We start from the raw sequence: 20139 nt of genomic DNA, 5'->3' as shown, positions 1-20139 counted from the left end.
ATGATAATTATGTATCATACTCATACGGTATATGAGTAATGCAGAACATGGGCAAAACAACCATTACCTGATTATGGTTGATATGCCCTTGTACTACTGGATGTCACATGTAAGACAGTTACAAATACACTTGAATGGTGTACATTTACTGTTCAGTGGCAATGTCCTTGAAGTGTACAGAGTTCCAGTATTATACTTCATGTATCAGGTGAACATATGCACACACCTGACCAGCCACACAGCATACAGTACATTGGATAGAAGTTCTACTGGTGAAAAATGATGGAAGGAAAAGAATGCACGATAATACGTTTAGGAAGAATGGATGTCTAAATGATGTAAAAAAAATAATAATAATAATGTAAACGAAGTATACATAGCTACAGCATTCGACACAATTTGGAAGAGGTGGTGGTGTGTGCAAAGAACATCAGTGTGTCCAAAAATGCCCTACATAAAAAGTAGATACGGAGAAAAGATAGCTGGGGCCAAGCTCACATCCTGTATACAAGTAGCTGGTTGTTACTTCTCTTTAACCCCGATGCACCTGACCAAGCAGATTCATCAACTGCATACAAGCCCCTATGGGTTTGTCCCATAGATTCCGTACACAATTGATGTTTGTGTCTTAGTGAAGCATGCTTTGTAGTGCTTCTTTATGTGTGCTATGTTGTATGGACCTTTTCTACATGCTGGGTACGCGTCCTTTTTTTATTCCACCCAACCCAACTCAGCTGGTAGGGCTGGGTGAACTAAGCCACACCCCCTTTATCAAACAATGATTAATGCCCCTCCCTGTAAAACAATTAACTCTAAGCCGTTGGCCACCCCGTTTGGGATACATGGCGTCTGGCAATGAATGAATGAATGAGCTATAGTATGTCATAAACTATACAGGCATTTGTAAGGTATGTTGCATACGTGGGTGATAAGTAGTCTTAGAGTAGTAAAAGGGTGTAGCATAACAACATGAGTCCCAGTCTGAGGCGATGACAGCACCGTCTCATCAGAGGATCATATGAGGTTGGTTGGTGAGTGATGGCCATCATGGCCTTAACACCCCCGGGCCTGGCCTCCAACACCACAACGCTCCCTCTCCGTCTCACATCTTCGATTTATTTTTCAAACTAATTAATATCCCCTGGTGTGCTTCTTACGTCATTTGAGTACCGACAAAGATTACATAACACAATAGTAACAGAGCAGAATCATATATAAATTGGTAAGGAAGTGGTATCGTGGTAAGCCTCCTAACTGTTCTGGAATACCGCCCCCTAGTGAACTTTGTTCGACACGAGATTTTTTGGGAATTTTTTATATAGTGAAATGAATTTCTCGAGCTAAACCTTGATACAGCCCCGCAAGGTGACAGAAGCACTACCTCTCCCAGCAGGGCAGCTACCCGGGCGGGGCGCGAACTCACGACCCTTCGGTCTCGAGTCAGGCACTCTACCACTGAGCCACCCTGACCCCCATACTAGAGAGAGAGAATACGAGACGTGTGAGTGTCTCGAGCCGCTCCTTCCAGGGCAAATATTTGAGTTTCTTCTCTACCGCTCTACCTGTCCCAGACGCCAAGAAACAGTTAACTCACTACTGCCCCTAACATGGCTCGAAAACACACCCCGCAAATCCCAAAAACTTGAAATATATGTAAAGATAATTGCTAAACTATCGATGTTATAATATGCCTGTCAATACATTTATTTGCATTTTCAGTCAATATTTATGCAAACAAGTCAGTCAAAGCCAGTGGCGACCTATATGCGTACACTTCCGCTAGTTTTTTCGGTCTGAATCCTGATTTTTTTATTAATTAAAAGAATGACCGGATTTCAAATAATTTAGTATGTATGAACCTATGTGGTGATAAAAATTATAACATTTTCCAATTAATAGTGCCGATTCGGTAATGACTGCCGCAGCCGGTGGGTGTTGTGGTGTCTGTGGTTTGGACAACGAAAGAACGAGAATATTTTATTTTTAATTTTTTAAGTGACAGCCCTTCTCCGATGAACTTAGCGCATCAGCAGCTTAAATGCCACTAATTCAAAGTCTTAGGTCAGTGTGTCGCATTTTTGTTTTAGCCGATTATAGGCATTTAGGGAATCCCTTCGACGAACACACTCGGGAAATACGCCAAGAATCACAAAGAACTAAGGTAGTTAAAGAAAAAGAGAAAACTGCATAATAAGGTGGTTCCATGTCCCTGTAAGGATTACCGAAGACCAGGAAATAAGGTGGTCCAGTGTATTCTTGAGGATTACCGGCATTTCTGTGGTTATAACGTTAGACAACACCATTTACGTTTATTTTTGACAAACTTGCAGTACTGAACTAATAATTTTAGGACATTTTTTTTTTTACATTGTACATATTGGCATTGATACAGGGTCGAATAGTAGGGATGGCAGTTCGAGAGATGCCATTACTTGATCAGCACTTACGGTCTTGTAGCCATGCACTCAGTTTGTACCCTCTTGTGTATGTTGGTCCTGTTGGATTTGTTTTTTTTTATTTATGGAGAGATCGAGTGGAGAGGTATATGAGAGAGGGGAGCCTGAGCTGGGGGAAGGGCAATGAAATGGCTGGGGACAGGGCAACATGGAGGAGATTTGTTCGTGGCTACCCCTTGCGGGAAGCCATTTTGCAGCAGATGGGTAGATGGATTTTTTTTATATTGATTTTTATTCATTTTATTACTTGTTTTTTTGGACTGTCACAACCCTCACCATTTACAGTTTGAAGCCTGTGTGTGTGGAGGAGGCGAAGGGGAAGACAGGTGGAAGCAGCTCCTGTGAGAAGAGTGGAGGAATTGCAAGATAGTGAGAAAATGACAGAGTATAAGAGCTTAGTGGAAGAAAGATTGGGAAGGTATGAGCTAGAGCAGATGGAAGGGGTGGAAGATGTATGTAAGATATTCACGGAAGAGATAGGCGCAGCATGTGAGGCGGTTTGTGGAGTGAGGAGGAGATGCAAGGGTGTGCAAGGGACAGCATGGTGGAATGATGAGGTGAAACGAGCTGTGGAACAAAAGAAGAAGGCATATGGTGAATGGTTGGTGAGTAGAGGTAGGGGAGAAGATGAGAGAGAGAAGAGAGAGGTATATGTGAGCAGGAGAAGGGAGGTTAAGAGACTGGTGAAGGAGAGTAAGAAGAAAGTGGATGAAGAGTTTGGGAGGAATCTGAGTGTGAAATGGAGGGAGAGTAAGAAATTGTTTTGGAAGGAGGTGAAGAAAGTAAGGCAGTGTGAAAGGGGAAATAATAGGGGAGTGAAAGATAGGAATAATAGATTGTTGGTGGAGAAGAGAGAGAAATTGAGGAGATGGAAGGAGCACTTTGAGGATTTGTTGAATGTAGAGAGTGAGAGCAGTGTGAGTATAAGTGGTTGGGGACTGGCTGGGAGAAGGAGAGATGAGAGGAGGGAGGAAGAGATCAGTAGGGCGGAAGTAGTGGAAATGATGAAGAAGATTAAGCTGGGAAAGGCCCCAGGAATTGATGGAGTGTGTGGTGAAATGCTTAGGTATGGGGGTGAGATTGTTTTGGAGTGGATATGGAAGTTGTGTAGATTGGCTTGGGAAGAGGGAAGGGTTCCAGAGGACTGGAAATCAGGTATAATTGTTCCTCTGTACAAAGGAAAAGGGGAGAGAGAAGTTTATGGTAACCATAGGGGTATTTGCCTTCTTAGTGTGACTGGTAAAATATATGGTAGAATACTCATTGATAGGGTTAGGCATATGACAGAGGAGCTAGTTGGAGAAGAACAAGGGGGATTTAGGAAGGGAAAAGGGTGTGTAGATCAGATATTTGTTCTAAGATGTTTAGTGGAGAAGTATCTAGAGAAGGGAAGGAAAGTGTATTCTGCCTTCATGGACTTGGAGAAAGCTTATGACAGAATAGATAGGCAAGGTATGTGGAAGGTATTGAGGATATATGGAGTGGAGGGGAAATTGTTGAGTGCTGTGAAGAGTATGTACGAGGGAGCTAGGGCTACGGTGCGAGTGGATGGTGAGCTGAGTGAGTTCTTTGATCTCAATGTGGGACTGAAACAGGGGTGTGTGATGTCTCCATGGCTGTTTAATATATATATGGATGGGGTTGTAAAGGAGGTGCAAGGTAGGGCAGTGGATGTGGGGCTGGCCCTAATGAATGAGGGTGAGATTTGGAAGCTTCCGGTGTTGCTGTTTGCTGATGATACAGTATTGTTGAGTGAAGATGAATGGGAGTTGCAAGGTTTGGTGAATGAATTTGGGACAGTGTGTAGGAGGAGGAAGCTGAAAGTTAATGTAAACAAAAGTAAAGTTATGGTGTTTGAGAGGAATGAAGTCACAGAGTGTGCAGTGAGGTTGGATGGTGAGGATATGGAGAATGTGAGTGCATTCAAGTACTTGGGTAGTGTGATGAGTAAGGATGGAACTTTGGGGGATGAAGTACGTGAAAGGGTACAGCAGGGAAGGAAGGTTGTTGGTACACTGAAAGCAGTGATGAGAAATAGGGAGGTGAGTATGGAAGTTAAGAAGTCACTGCATGATGGTATTGTGATCCCTACCCTGACATATGGAAGCGAGGCGTGGACCTTGCAAGAGGGGAACAAGTCAAGAGTGAGAGCAGTGGAAATGAGTTACTTGAGAGGAGCATGTGGAGTGACGTGGAGGGACAGGTTGACGAATGAAGAAGTGAAGGAACGTTGTGGGGTAGATGTGGATGTGGTTGAGAAGATTAGGAGAAATACATTGAGGTGGTTTGGACATGTGGAGAGAATGGAGAATGAAAGACTGACTAAGAGGGTGTATGTAGGTGAGGTAGAGGGAGGGAGAGGGAGGGGTAGACCGAGGATGAGGTGGAGGGATGGAGTTGAGAGGTATATGAGGGAGGGGGGGGTGAGTTGGGGGGAGGGTAGTCAAATGGTGGGTGACAGAGTGACTTGGAGGCGTTTTGTCTGCGGCTACCCTTTGTGGGATTAGGGCGTCGGGCTATAGATAGATAGATTTTAGGGGGAAAGTTGCACCCCTCACTTAGGCTAGTTAAGTTAATTTCATTAGGGAAAATTAGTTTGAAAAGGTTAGGTTAGCAAAGAAGCAGACTAACCTTAACAGATTGGAGATTTACCCATTTTTCCCCTCCTCTAGTTATTTATGTATGTATTTGATTATTGTTATTATTATTATTATTATTGTTACTATTATGAGAGAGGGGGGTGTGAGTTGGGAGAAGGGCATTGAAATGGTGGGGGACAGGGCAACATGGAGGCACTTTGTGGTCACCCATTACAGGATTGAGGTGTCTGGCAAAAGATAGATACAATTTTTTTTTTTTTTTTTTTTTTTTTTTTTTTTTTTTACTAATGTCAGGTGCTGGAGAGGGAGGCCTTCATGTGGTGGCACTGATATAACCATACTGCTCTACTGCCTGGTTACCCTATACAAATGCCTTGTACAATCCTCCTTATCCCCCAGAAAGCGAATGATGGACTGCAGGAGGCATCTTCAGTTTGCAGTCCACCAGGTTTATGTTGACATGAAACTGGGATTGCAGCTGTGGTACTACTGCAGTTCTAATGCTTGTTGATGTTACCACCCTATTTTGATTCGCAGTGGAGTATGTTAAGAGGGAAATATAATGCCTGTTCTTTCCTTCTGTTTCCAGGTTTTAATCAGATTTTCTTTGCTATTCTATTCTTTAAAATACTGTACTGTATAGGATCCGTTTGCAGTATAACGCTCCTCTCTGTTTTGATTTGCAGCACAAAATGTTGAGGGAAATATAATGCCTGTCCTTTACTTCTTTTTCCAGGTTTAATCAGATTTGCTTTGTTATTCCATTTTTTAAAATACAGGATGATCCATTTACAGTATAACATTCCCAATTTTTATTTGCAGTGCAGTATGTTTAGAGGGAAATATAATGCCTGTTCTTTCCTTCTTTTTCCAGGTTTAATTGGATTTCTCTTTGCCATTCAATTTTTTTTTTTTTTTTTTTTTTTTTAAATACAGGATGGCCCATTTATAGTAAAAGGCTACTCATCCACCTGCAGGACAATTTCTTGTGTGTTTCAGGGACATCTGGGTTAATGTTATGATATTTATGTTTGTCCTGCATCATTTATTCTTTCAAGAGTTAAAATGACAACTAGAATGCTTGACAAGTTCCCAGTGTCATATAGCTGAGTGGTTGAAGGTTTGAACCCCAATCTTTTACCTTTTTTTTTTTTTTTTTTGGGGGGGGGGGGGCATAGGCTTAACAACCTGTTCCCTGAGGCCCAACAGGCCTCCAATACATCACACATGTTTCTCATGATCCTGCACTGCTTCAGTGCTAAAATTGACTGTCCATATTGAATATGGTACAAGCTAGTACTGTTTCATTCAGGAGTGGTGTACTGGTACCGGTATTAGTAGCAGTGGGATTATTTTCACGACATGGTGACATGGTGGTTGACACAGTATTATGGTAAACAAAAAGTCCGTTTTAATGAAATTCAAATCCTGATACTGCCTCCTTCCCCAGCCAGGGACCAAACCTGCATCCATTAAGACAGCAGACCATCTCGCTAACCACCATGGGTGCTCCTGTTTGTTTGTATTGGGTATTGATTCGGTGCTGCTCTTTTGTTCCTCCTTATGAAGCAGGGAACAGATGAAATAGAAATTGCAAAGAGTCTTGAGGATTTTTTTTTTTTTTTTTTTTTTAAATGGATATAAAAAAAGGGAAAAAAATGAGGTTGAGAAACTACAAGATTTGTCCCTTTTTTTGAAAATTGAACAACCAAAGAAGTAAAGTTCAAGATGCTGTACAGTGCTTTCATTTTAAGATGTGTGGCTGCATTGCATTTAAAAGTGCTGATAGAAGCAAGTTTACCAGTCTTTGTACTGATGGCAGTGACTGTAAGGAGGAGAGAACTGTGCTACTTTGTCATGTTTGAAAGATTGAACTACTGTGTAAGTGTCCAGGACCAAGTGGATTTACCTCTAATGGTAGTCGGCTGTCACTTCAGGTAGAAATTAATTCCATGATGAAGTGCCCTTAGTTTGCATCATCTTTGAATCCATATTTGAGTGGGTCTTCTAGCCTACTGTGAAGGGCAGGTCCAAGAAGTTGACAATGATGGCCATAACTTAGGTGGCATACAAAGCTTAGTAGCATCTCTCCCTTAGTTAGTTACTCTCCAGTACAATATCCACTTATTGTTGGATGCCATGTCAGCAGTAAAGTGGTATAAATGACATAAAAAAAGTAATATGCAGATTACTAAGGAACATATCACATGAAATCTCCTTTCCCACCTACATTACAGTTGTTAATTTGCATCATATGGTAAAAACTCTGAAGGAGGCGAGTTGACCAAGTACGGTACAGTGCCTTGGAAACAGGGCCACAGCATTTGCTATTGTCCTCTGGGTAGTGATTGGAGCCCTGCCTCTGGTGCTGAGGCTGCTGTAGCCATTTTACCTTAACTTGGCCCAGACTTCGTCCTTCTGTAGCATCTTTCTTGATGCTCGGTGACAGACTAAGACAATACTGCAATTTTATATCCTTTCCATAGTAGCCAACTCAACATTCAAGGTGAAAAGATGGCAATTTTAAACCAAGTTAGAGTAAAAGAGTATAGAAATCGCAATGGGATAATCATCAGTATGTGAGAACAGAACTCTCATTGGCAGACAAAAGGTTTATTAGAAGTAGTTTTGGTAATGAGTGTTGCCCAGCTAATTGGTCAGTTATAGTTGGGACCTGTGAAGTACTGTACATCTGTGAGCAAAAGCTGGCTGACAGTCCCCTACTGTACCAGCATTGTGTCCTGCTGTCCATATCTCTCATTCCTCCCCAATTGAAAAAGTTTATCCTTCCTTATCGTATTGTTTTGTTGTGGATTTTGTATTGCTGTCTCATAAATATAATGCATGTTCGTCTGTTTGTCTATAGCCAGACACCACCCTCCTGCAAGGGGTGGCCATTTGTCTTTGAGTTACCGTGGTTGTTTTACGAGAAGGGCACTGACCCTCCACCAACTCACATACATGTAACACCCTCAACTACCACGGCTGGTAGAGAATTTTCAGTGAACTTTTGCTCATGGGTGACCCTGGAGGTGTGAATAAGAAGTACATGGAGGGAACAAGAGGAACTGGTTCATGCGGTGGGGCCAATTTAACCAGGCAGCTCAGTTCCCTGGTTGTACAAATCCTCACTATCCTCCTGCAAATATCCATCACTGTCCTCCCTATTCCATATATTGTATGCTGAAAAAGACAGAGAATGGTTTACAGAGCAGCACCTCCAGTCTGCAGTGCACAGGGTTCAGTTTCAGATAAGCCTGGGACCACAAGAGCAGCACAAACAACATTAATAATGAAAGTTCAATAGGACACTTCATTGACAGTTCTGCTCTCTCTCTCTCTCTCTCTCTCTCTCTTTCTCTTTCTCTTGCCCCCCTCATTTTTTCTCTTTTTCTAGTTTATGGATCCTGCATACCCAATCTAAAACAAATAAAGTTAATATGAAGATGAAGATTACAGTGATAATAGGAGTAATGAGTAAATGGAAGATAATAATGGGTAATGGAGCCTTCATGTGGTGGCATTGATATAAACCGGTGACTCTCCTGCCTGGCTATACAAGTGTTCTTTGGCTGCCTCGTGGTGCCCAGCTATTGTAATATTTAATAATTCAGTTCAGCTTGTCCCAGAAAGGAAGATGGTGGACTGCAAGAGGAGGGCACCTTAAGCCTACAGTCCTACTATTTCAGATGAGCCGAGGGTTGCAACTTTTATACTACTACTACTACTACTAGTACAACTACTGCTACTACTACTGCTAGTACTGTGGTGGACTGCAAGAGGAGGGCAATGTCCATATCCAGATAAGCCAAAGGTTGCAGCGTCTTTACTATTACTACTGCTACTATTGCTACTACTACTACTACTACTGTTATTACTACTACTACTACTACTGCTACTACTACTGATGCTACAATTACTATTTTTTTATATGACAGGTGCTGGAGTGTAGGTGTCAGGCAACTACGGCACCCAGGATATAAAATAAAGCAGCGAGTTATATGCCAAAGAAACCCAGCCCAGCCAACCCAACCGCCTCTACTCACTGCCGTACGTTATTTGGCTACCAGGAAAAAGGTAATTTTTTTTTTTCTACAGACAGTGAACAGGAACCATTCATCCATCCATCATCCAGTCCTATGGTGCCCCATGGGGAGTGTAGGAGCCCAGGGCTAGGCAAGTTGGTCCTGGCATGTAAGATGAGAGTGATCAGCCTCACTCCTCCCTGAGTGGCATTACTTGAGCAGTAAACCTCATCCAATGTTGCCCCATGGAGAGTGTAAAAGCCCGGGGCTATGCAGGTTGGTCCTGACAAGTAAGATGAGAGTGACCAGCCCCACTCATCACTGAGTGGCATTATGTGAGCAGTAAACTCCAACCATCCCTTGGATATAAACAGCACCAGCTCAATCCAATTGGGGTGCCTTAATTACTCACTAAACCACCAGGTGCCATAATTTGGTTATATGGTTACCACCTACATAGTAATTGGTTTCCTGGTGTACAGGAAACCATTTGGCTTGTCAGTGTAGTCACTCATAGGCAGAAGGAAGAGAATAGAATGAAGGAAAGACAGAAGAGGGAGTGGAAAATCACCCATAGGCAGAAGGGAGAGGAAAGAAGACAGAAGAGGAAGGAAGGAAGAGAGGAAAGGCAGACACCCAAAGCAGCACCACATCATGAGTGGATGGTGAGCGCCCCCACCTGTACCACAAAACAGGAACCAAAAAATTGAATAAAAAAAGAATTCGAACGAAAGTGAGATTGGCTGGGGTGTAGTTATGATTGGTTTCTGTCTCTCTCTCTCTCTCTCTCTCTCTGCCCTTGCTCAATTTGCCCCCTCCTTCCCTTCCCCCTTGTCTCATTCGCTGCCCCCCCTCCTTGTCTCTCCCCCTCCCCTCCCACTTGTCTTATTCGCTGCCCCCCCCCCTTTGTCTCACTCCCTCCCCTTCCCCTCCCCACCCCTCCCACTTTTCCTTCCCCTTCCCAGTTTCTTGTCCCCACCTTTCCCTTTTGTCTCATCCCGTCTCGTCTCTTGTTTCACTTCCCCCCTCCCCTTGTCTCTCTCCTTCCCTTCCCTGCCCCTAACTCACCCCGTTTCTCTCCTCCTTATCTCAACCCTCCCTCCCCTCCCTTCTCCCCTCCTCACAATCGCAGACCGTCTCCCCACCCTTCCCCTTAGTTTCCTCATTTTACACTGACTTGCTGTTATACGTGTGTGTGTGTGTGAGAGAGGGAGGGAGAGAGAGACCGTCGCAGTTTCTATTATTTTTAAACAGTTCGGTATTGTATGTGCCTTATTTTAGTATTTGGGGTTTTGTGTTAACAGATATACCAGATTTGCAGTAAAATGCCAACACGCAATATACAAAATAAATCCACGGAAAACTTTCAAATTTTCTTAAGCTCACTTGCCGCTTGGTAATGGATGTTAACTTTTATCTCATGCCTCATTGATCCGCTCCTACAAGATTCTGCTCTCTCTCTCTCTCTCTCTCTCTCTCTCTCTCTCTCTCTCTCTCATCCGTTAACTTTCATCTCTTGCCTCATTGATCTGCTCCCACATGATTCTGCACTCTCTCATCCATTCCCAGGATTCCCTTTCCATCCATCGACCACCTTAGGCTTAGAAGTCGGCACCCGCGTCCGAATCCCATCAAAGTTGCCGTTTTGTACGACATTTTGAAATTTAATAGTTTCACATGATATATATAGTCCATGCTAATTTTCTGTATTTAATTCGTGCCTAACGGTATTATTTAAGTTTGTTTTAATAGTGTGCTGTGAAGCTTATTAAAAAATGTAAGTGGAAGCCAAAGTCAGAAACGGCAATACGGATGAAAGAGGAGGTAGCTTCAGGCGGTAATACTCCAGCCTCCAGTAAACCTGTTGCTGTTGTAGAGGGTGGTTTGGTGGTTCGTTTTCCTGTGGCTCTCCTTAATAGTCATATTTCCGTTGTGCCAGCCAACTGAGAGACCAGAACCATGGTGAGTAGTGGCATAGGACTCGTTAGTATGGTTATAATCTTTAAACTGGTAGCTTTTTGATTGTTGGCTGTTTATTTGTTGAGGTGTTGGAGATGATTAATGAAGATAAATGCAGGAATTTTGGTTATTATGCCTATTGTCAAGAACCAGTGATAGTTGATAATTATACTAAATATCTTTTTAGTTAGGTTCAAAGTTACTGGTAGATAATGTTTGGCGAGATGATTTTGTAAGTATGCAGGAATTTTGTTTATACTCGTTATATGCAGGAATCTTGCTAATTATACGTACTGTCAGCATGAAAATGAGAAATACAACAAAGAACATCACTAATAATAATTCATGGATAAGTTTGAGTCAGCGCCCTTTTCCGGAAAAGTTTGCGTGTAGATAAAACGGCGTCCTTGGCAAAACCTGCGGGACTTGTATTGACCTTGGCAGTGACGAGGCCAATTGGCGTTGTTTACATAGTGCAGGAGTCATGTGACCAATGTATGCTGGAAAATTCTATCTATCCATCGCCAGACGCCATAATCCCGTAAAGAGTGGCCGTTTGTCTGAGGTAGTTTTGTGAGGAGGGGCACTAACCCTCCGTCAACCCACTTGTTGACAAGTAGGAAACATGTATGAGTTGGTTATAGGGTTGCCACCCAGCGTTATTTATGGTTTTCCGGCTGACAGGAAACCATTAAACTTGTCACTAAATGTAAAGCCACCTGTAAAGGAAAGAAGAATAAAAAGTGACAGGAAAGATGGGAGAAAAAGGAAGAGAGGAGGTCAGACAAAAAAAAAAAATAATAATAATGATAAAGGTGAAGAAGGAAATAGACATCACTACATTGAGTGAGTGGATGGTGGTTGCCACCACCTACCACAAAAAATTTACAACCGAAATACAGCAAAAGACCCATCTCTACTCTCTTCATGGAGATGTGCTGAGGAGAAAGGCAATAGGACTGCTCAGCATCCTTTCTATAGCACTTCTTCATGCCTAGCATCATATTTTAATGTTAATCTGTTTTTGTACTTCAGCATTATGGAGAGCTGGCAGTTTTAGGCCAGGTTAGAGTAAAAATAGTGCACAGTAGTGTGTGTCTCCGGCAGTTCCATTTTGCCGTTATGTATTTGTTTGACCAGGGGAAGATTGTACTTGTGGCCATGGCTTGTATTCTAGGCAGATAAGGAAGCTCCCAAATACCTGTTCCTTACCTATTTATTTTTGGACATGGCAGGCTAATATCATTTTGTATGTTGTGTGTGCAGAGTATAGTGTTGTTAAAATGATTTAAGTGACAATGAAGAGGACAGCAAGGTGTAATAAGCAAAATAAATAATTTAGGAAGAGGTGTTAGGGAGCTTCCTTAACCCACAGATTATTTAATTAAGGATATGGAAAATATCGTTTTTTTTTTTTTTTCCCCATCACTGAAGGGAAAATTATATATATATATATATATATATATATATATATATATATATATATGTGTATAATATATATATATATATATATATATATATATATATATATAAAATGCAATGAGGCATGTATATATTATATACATAACATTTTTGTGTCCCTGACACCATGTTGTCTGGGAGGGTGGGTGACCAAGGGGGATTTTTAAATACCCAAGGCCAAGGGTATTACATACCGTACTTACAGTAGTAAATCTTGAATGATGTGCTTCAGAGTGAGTATAATTATGTACATACTAATCCACGTATGGGTTGCTGTATTTGACAACAATATGAGTCTGTCAAAAGGTGTTTTTTTTTTTAATAGCTTAATTCACATAGCTCATTTACAGAAGAACAGTGTGATGGCTTGCCTGATTTCAAGCACTTCTTCATGACTAGCACTGTATTCAAGTGTTAATCTTTTCTTGAAACCCCGTATTCAGAATGAAATGATGTTATACAGTATTTAGGACAGTGCCACAGTCTGCATGTTTTCTGTAACATTTCTTCATGACTGTTACTATGTTATACTGTTAATATTTAGTTACAGATCAGCATTCACGTAGGAGAGAAAGCAGTTTTAGGCCAAGTTAAAGTGAAATGAGTATAGTAATAACTGCCCCATTCTCACCCACAGGCGGTACGTCTGAGTGAGGAGGAGCGTGGTACCAGGCTAAGCCCACTCCTCTCCGCCCAGTGGTCCATGGTGGAGGGACGTGATGCCATCAAGAAAACATTCCTCTTCGCAAACTTCAATGAGGTAATGGATTCTGTATATAAGAGCTGATTCATGCTTAGCACCATAACATAAAACTGGTGCCATGCTGCTTCTTTCTGAATCCCTGTATTGAGGGTGGCCATGGTACAGCTGATGGTTTCAGTGGACTTAAGGCTAAACCAAGTGCCAAAAGCAGCTAATTGATTCAGAACAGTTGTTGGAGGCTGTTGAAACAAAAATAAATGTGATATGTGTAAGAAGATTTGTAACAGTGTGAGTCTCAGCTTGGACTTTGAGTACAGTCACAAAGGAGAAAGATCAATGAGCTGCCATATTTGTGGCTGAATGTTTTCTGCCAAAGAGTGCTGCATGTATGACAAGTTTCCAACCTCATAGCAATTTATGTTTTTATTGTGTTTTTCATACCTATGTTCATCTTATTCAAAAAAATATATATCTCAGAATATTTCCTGGCAGGCATGGGGGTGGATGAACCGAGTGGCACTGGCAGGTGAGAAGATAGACCATCATCCAGAATGGTTCAACGTTTATAACCGTGTGGAGGTAACCTGGTCCACCCACGACTGTGGGGGACTCTCAGCAAAGGACGTGCGCATGGCCACCTTCTGTGATGATGCCTACAAAGCTTTTAAGAAATAGTTACATTGAGCAGCATAGATGGTTGTGATGATTTAGGTTCTTCCATTATAAATCTGTACATGCAAGTGTTCATATATTGTACCCCTTTTATTATGTACGCCTATAAAAGAACATATACAGTACACGGCCACCATCTGCCGTGATGCTTATAAAGCTTAAAAGAAATACTAACATAAGATTCATAGATGGCTGTGATGATTTAGATTCCCCCGTTGTAAATCTGTAACTGTGAATGCTCATTTGTTGTGCCACTTTTAAAAATTTGCAGGTGTACAAATGTAGATTTCAACATTATAATTCTGTGCAACTTTAAATGTATATCAGGTTTAGACCTAGATTTTTCCACCATAATACTGTAAATGCACTTGTCTATCCATTGTGCCACATAAAATATTTGTTTTTTTAACTGAATTTTTAACATTGTGTTTTGTTGTCTGTTTAGTCAATGAAAGATGTTCGTATGTGCAAGATATTTGTGGTTTCATTTTTGAAGACATGCACCATTATACATACTGTAGTTATTATCAGGAGACTGATATTCTGTACGTTTGTTGTGTTCTCGAACTCATCTGGGTATGCTTTTGGTGGATTGCAGGCTGAAGTTGCCTGTCTCCTGCAATGTCCCATCCTAATTTAGGGGGATACGCAGGGAGTTGAGTAACATTTGTATGAAGGGACCTAGAATCTGCCGTTATATGGATTGTTGCCACTGTGGGGTCTCTAGCACCTGTTTCTGAGGATAATTGGGAACATTGTTGTTGTTGTTGCTAACCCTGATCCTCCTGACCTTGCAAACCAGTCAGCCAAAAATAGCAAGCAACTTTTGTAGGTTCCCAGCACTAAAGATGTTGTGTCTGCATATTAGTGTGGCATGTGCTCGTCAGTGTCTGTTATGTTGTATGGGCTTTTTTTTTTTTTACAGTAAGGCATGTGTCATCTGTGATTCCATCCAACCTTAATATAAGCTGATAACTGAGAAGGGCTGGGTGCTGTCCTTATCAAAGTCTACCTAAGTGTTTACTCAATTAGCTGTTGTAAGATACCTCTGATGGGTGAATCTCAGGAGGGGGACCTGTAATCAAGATAGCTGTACTCTCAAACAAGGAAGGCATTAGTTTCAAAGTGCAAGTGCACTGTGGGAATGTTTTTGGCAGTCATTGATGATGCATAGGACATTATTCGATGAGGTGTGGTGTATGTTAGATTGGATGGTGTTCCATGCCAGGGAGGCATAGGACGTAACTGATCTAACACAGTACAGTATATTGTTTGTAGAGTGTTTCTTTTTCATATCTGAAATCTGTCCTTGTAAGTGCCCTGAGTACATTGAACTTCAAGCTGTGGATGTCTAGCTGGTATGGTGATAGACGTCCAGGTCAGAAATGGCCATACAGTATTTCAAATTCATGCAATTACTGAAGATTTTTCCATCATGTAGCTACCACCTACCACAGTGATGTAATTAGTGTTATTCCAGGGCCATGAAACAAGTGAATGAGAGAGTGGCACATGTATTTAAGGAAACGTCTGTTAGTTCTCCCTCGTAGGCCTTTTTTTTCACTGGACTTAACCTCACTCAAGCTTTTGATGGATAAGGAGGTCAGGATGACAAAGACTTAGTGCCTTGGACAAAGATGGCAATATGAAGAGTAAACTGTAAGATACACTACCCGATGTCTCCTACACCATGATAAATCAGGCCTTTGATAATTGCTAAGCCTCAGGCCCTCTTGGGACTGAAAAGAGTAATATGGAATTGGCTGTTTTTAAGATGTGGTATGTAGGAAATTTTGACCAGTAGCACGCCATATGACAGTTGTGGCGCCAAGATTTTAGCTAATGACCAGTAGCAGGGAGAGTATAGTCAGTCCATTAGTCATCCATCATCCAGTACACTGCCACCCAGTAAGGAGCATAGGGACCCATGGCTACACTACTTGTCCCCACATTTATGGTGAGAAATACATGTACTTGCCTCTCATCAGCATTAGGTGAGCAGTAAGCCACATTCATTGCATTTAAATTGTATGGGTCACATCCACTTACAGCATCTTCACTCACTAGACCACTTAGCATTCAGCTGTTGGTTGCAATTTGCAGAAAAGTTTGATTAAGGAATTTGGTAGGTGTGTGATAGATGACATTTTAACTGGAGCACGCTAAGTGAGAAGTGATTGGATCATGGCATTTGAAAGATGCAGAGGCAAATGATTTTGATGTAATTTTTGTTCTACTGGGGGCTTGAGTGGTGAGTGAATGAAAGTGTGGCCCTTTTAATTAGCCAGACTTCTGATAGTTTTCCCTCACATATATATATATATTTTTTTTCCATGTGCTCTAGACCATACATACTTCTGAACTTAGGTGGTAAAGGTTCAAGATAATGGTAATAATGATGAATTACTGATTTGAACTAAGATGGCAGTGTAAAGGATAAACTGTGTGATAGGATGCAGGAAAGAAGGATAGTGAAATATACACATGAGCAGTAATAGACTGAATGTGTAGTTTGTTTAGTTTTATATTTACAGTTTGATTGATGATATACAGCAGTCAGATGTGGATAATGCTTGAGAAATGAAGTCGGGAGTGTGAGGGCACTGGGAGCAGTTGTTAGAAGTTGTTTGAGGTGACGGCAGTTGGAGCAATAGTCTTTAGAATTTGTTTGTAAAATGAATGAGAAAAATAGATAGACAAATGATTGGATTAATTAGAAAGTAAGTTTGAAAGATAATGAAGTGGGATGCACAGATATGGAGGGTTTTGATATGATCCTACCCCCTTCTTCAGTACAATGATGTCTTTATTTTATTCTTCCTACTGCCAGACAGTTTATTTATCTGAGGTCAGTGCATTAATGAAGTGGATAACGAAGGCTGTGGTTTACATCTCCAAACTGAAAACTTTACGTAGCTAAATAAAATTGTCTGGAGATGACATGAAGGAAATAAAAAGGTATGGGTGTGGAAAGAGTTAACCCACTGGCTCCTAGATTTCTTGTGCGTGGGATGTTGCTGGAAGGGTGCTAGGCATACCACCCTCCACCCGTCGGCTCATAGTTGCGAAGATCATAGGTCCCACCCTTGGATTCCCTTCTTTATTAAATTTTGAAAATGCCCAATTCCATCCTTTATTGATGACACTGGGCACTAGTGGGATAATAAACTCCTTCAGTATACAAGGGAAAGAGGCTACAAAAGGAAAAAAAATTAAGCTAAGGTGGATGAATTATGAGAAAGATGGGACTGGGGTAGAAGGTTCTCTCTCTCTCTCTCTCTCACCATTAACATTCTGTATCCTAAGGCCCAACAGTCCTCCTCCATACTATACTACACCACATGTATTATTATTATTTTTTTTTATGCAAGGCAGAAGGAATGAAAGACCAGAAGCCCATAAGATTATTCCCTCCATTTGCCTTAGGATAATGAGAATGGGCTTCCCTTGTAAGTCAAGTGCAGGTGACATGGAAAACCTAGAGGCTTGTCTGCAGGTAAATGATCACTGTCTGGAAATTATCTGGCATCTGCACAATTCAACTCGCTGAGCTTGGGCACATCTTTCGCATTTTGATGCTTGCCATCACCTCATGATTTTATATAGTATAGTAAAGATTTGGTGAACTGCACAGGTTAAATAAACCTTTAATGAACCTCTTCTTTGAGACCTTTCCTAAGTTTAAATTGTCTGGTGGTAACGAGTAAATTTAAAAAGACGTCACCTGGATTGAAGGCGTTAAATGGCCAATAATGCTTGATTCTTATTTAATCTTGGTGGCAAGGGGATAGTTGGAAACCACCACCTTATTGCCAAGAGGAAGTGAGTTTAATTAGGCCCACCAGGTATTCAAGTTTGTTCAGAGATATGTTGGAGAGTCTGCTGTAGGTTTCTATCTGTCTATTGCCAGACACCTTAATCGCCTAAGGAGTGGCCACAAACAAATTGCCTCCACTTTTCCCCCGTCTTCTTCCCTTTAGCTGCCCTCCGTTCAGCTTACATGTCCATTTTATATATTTCTCCATCTTGCCCCTCCATCTCGCCTTTGGTATCCCCCTCCTTCTGCTGCAGATTTGCCAGAATTATGTACAAGGCTGATTTCTGAATTTCTCTCACCCTATTGTGTAAGAGAAGGATCCTCCCTGCAGGTTGTATGTGACACATTCTAAAGCTCTGCCAAAACTCTGTAACATGTGGACCATGTTAAGACCCCATTAAACAGTATTTGACACCCTTGTCCAATCTCTGAGTGGTTAGAGAAGTGTTCTGGTGTCCTAAAGACCTGAAGTTGATTCCAGGTTAGGGCAGAGAACAAGTTTGATGATCTGAGTTTTGTAAAAAACCAACAGTGGAGGTCCACCAACATGTCATAAAGATACCCCTGCTAATGTGAGCACACCAGTTCTGAAGAGGCAGGCCTAGTTTGTATTCAATATGGACAGTGGGTATTGAGTTATAATGGTGACATGTAAAGGAGTGTGGCATGTAGGAAGACTGGTGTGCTGCTGGGAGTGGACTGTCATCTTTGTATCTATAGTCAAACAAAGAAACAAGAATCCACAGCTGGTTCTATGGATGAGTACCAAGGGCTACTTGAAGGCTCTGCATCTTAGGAATTGACTGAACCCCTCACACATGAATGGGTTTTTGTGGTGAGGAGGCTGGTGGACTGGAAGAGCTGCATTATGGATAACATGGATGAGAGGAGCCATGCCTTGGTCAAAGGTGTTCTTGGTGAAACAGGGCAAACTAAAACTTCCTGGATTAAGTTTAGCCATTGGTTCGATCACTGGGGTATGAGATGTGCATGGATGACAGCTGGGAGGGAGGTACACCACTGTAGGTGACTGGTGATCTAAAAACACTTTTATAGTCTTCATTTCTTGATGGATCCCCATAAAAAAAAAATGGCTTTCATGACGAAGATATTTCCAGTAACAACAATACATTGTCACTCCTCAGTGTGGGCTAACAGTATTCTAAGGGACTAATATTCTAAGGTATGTCATGACACTTGGGGAAGCATCACTGGGACTGAGAGGGCATCATCCCAGCATCTTCCAGTGATTATCAATGACTTGCAGTGCAGTGGGGGATTTCAGGTGGTGACAATAAGAAATTGATCAGGGGAGACCCAGATACAATGTGATGAGTGGACGATCGGGGACCTGACAGTTGTTGGCATGCAGTTCCACAGCAGATCAGGACCCCCAGTACTACAAAATGCAGCAGTTTATGTCCCATCTGGCTGTCTGGGGATTTAGTAGAGGTGTCTCTGACAGAAGAATACCCTTTCTGTGATGTCTTTAACTGAAGTCTCAAGAGTATCGCCTTGGACATTGATTGTTTCACTTGTTAACAACTTATAGCTGGAGAATATCCAAGTTCTTCCTGTTTCCTGTGTAGAAGGCCTCTTACAAGCAGAAGTGGCTGTTGTCTGCATCGGAGAGTAAGTCTGTAGGTACATTCTCCAGGGTGACAGAGACCTGAAAGGTGCAAGGTTTTTCCTTGTTACTAATTAATTTTCACTCTAACTCAACAGCTGTGGATGGGCACAAAGCTCTACTGTACAGTATTAGCAATTTCTGGATGTTACACCTTATGGTTTGGCAAGAGAAGCTTTGTGCAGCATGTTGCATGGCCAGCAGGTGTTTACTAGCCTTCGGTTGTGTGTTGTGAGTGATTGCCAACATTCCTGGTACTGTGGTGGTGGCCAGGGTACCTACAGTAGTTGCCATGGGAGACTGGGAGGAGTTGGATGTCAGTAGGGACCCCCAAGAGGGAACCTCCCATCTGAACCCCTGGAGACCATGGATGGCTGGTGCTAGAGACAACGTGGACTGATTAGTCAACACAGCTGCTGCCACTGACATTAGGCTGCCATGCAGGCTCTATAAACTGCAGCACAGGCACTGGTGCAGGACTGGCCCAGGAAGGCAACACTGTGTGAGGGGCAGAGGTTGGTGCATCAGAATTAGCTAAGACAAATATTCAGTGTACATTGTTGTTGGCTGTGTGGCAGGATGAAAAACAGATTTAGCACAATATCAGACAAAAGTATAAAGTGCATGCAACTGAAGGGTAATTTGGAACTGGTACCAGTTGATAACCACCTCCTTGGGAAGGATGTAGGAAGATTTGTGATAGTAGGAGGCCTAGTTAGTGTAGGCCCAGACAAGATTTCAAATTCCTCCATTATGTATTGGTATTTAATTATTAGGTGGTAAGGATTGCACTGCATGAGGCAGCAAGCTATCATTATT

At 41.9% G+C, this 20139-nt stretch overlaps 1 protein-coding gene across 1 annotated transcript; it reads left to right on the top strand.

Annotated features, from left to right (window-relative positions):
- The first annotated feature begins 1924 nt into the window (after nt 1–1924).
- On the top strand, nt 1925–14367 carry LOC145400645 (pterin-4-alpha-carbinolamine dehydratase-like). Its single transcript, XM_080273081.1, has 4 exons — nt 1925–2061; nt 8995–9133; nt 13139–13261; nt 13697–14367. Exons 1-4 carry the CDS (start codon nt 2039–2041, stop codon nt 13877–13879), a joined length of 468 nt encoding a protein of 155 aa, XP_080129207.1. The 5' UTR covers nt 1925–2038; the 3' UTR covers nt 13880–14367.
- The last annotated feature ends 5772 nt before the right edge of the window (nt 14368–20139 follow it).

Source organism: Coenobita brevimanus, chromosome 53 (assembly GCF_032717465.1).
Source record: "Coenobita brevimanus isolate Jiangsu-jjx chromosome 53, ASM3271746v2, whole genome shotgun sequence".
In the NCBI taxonomy this organism is placed as follows: Eukaryota; Metazoa; Arthropoda; class Malacostraca; order Decapoda; family Coenobitidae; genus Coenobita; species Coenobita brevimanus.
This window is presented reverse-complemented; position numbering and strand designations above follow the sequence as displayed.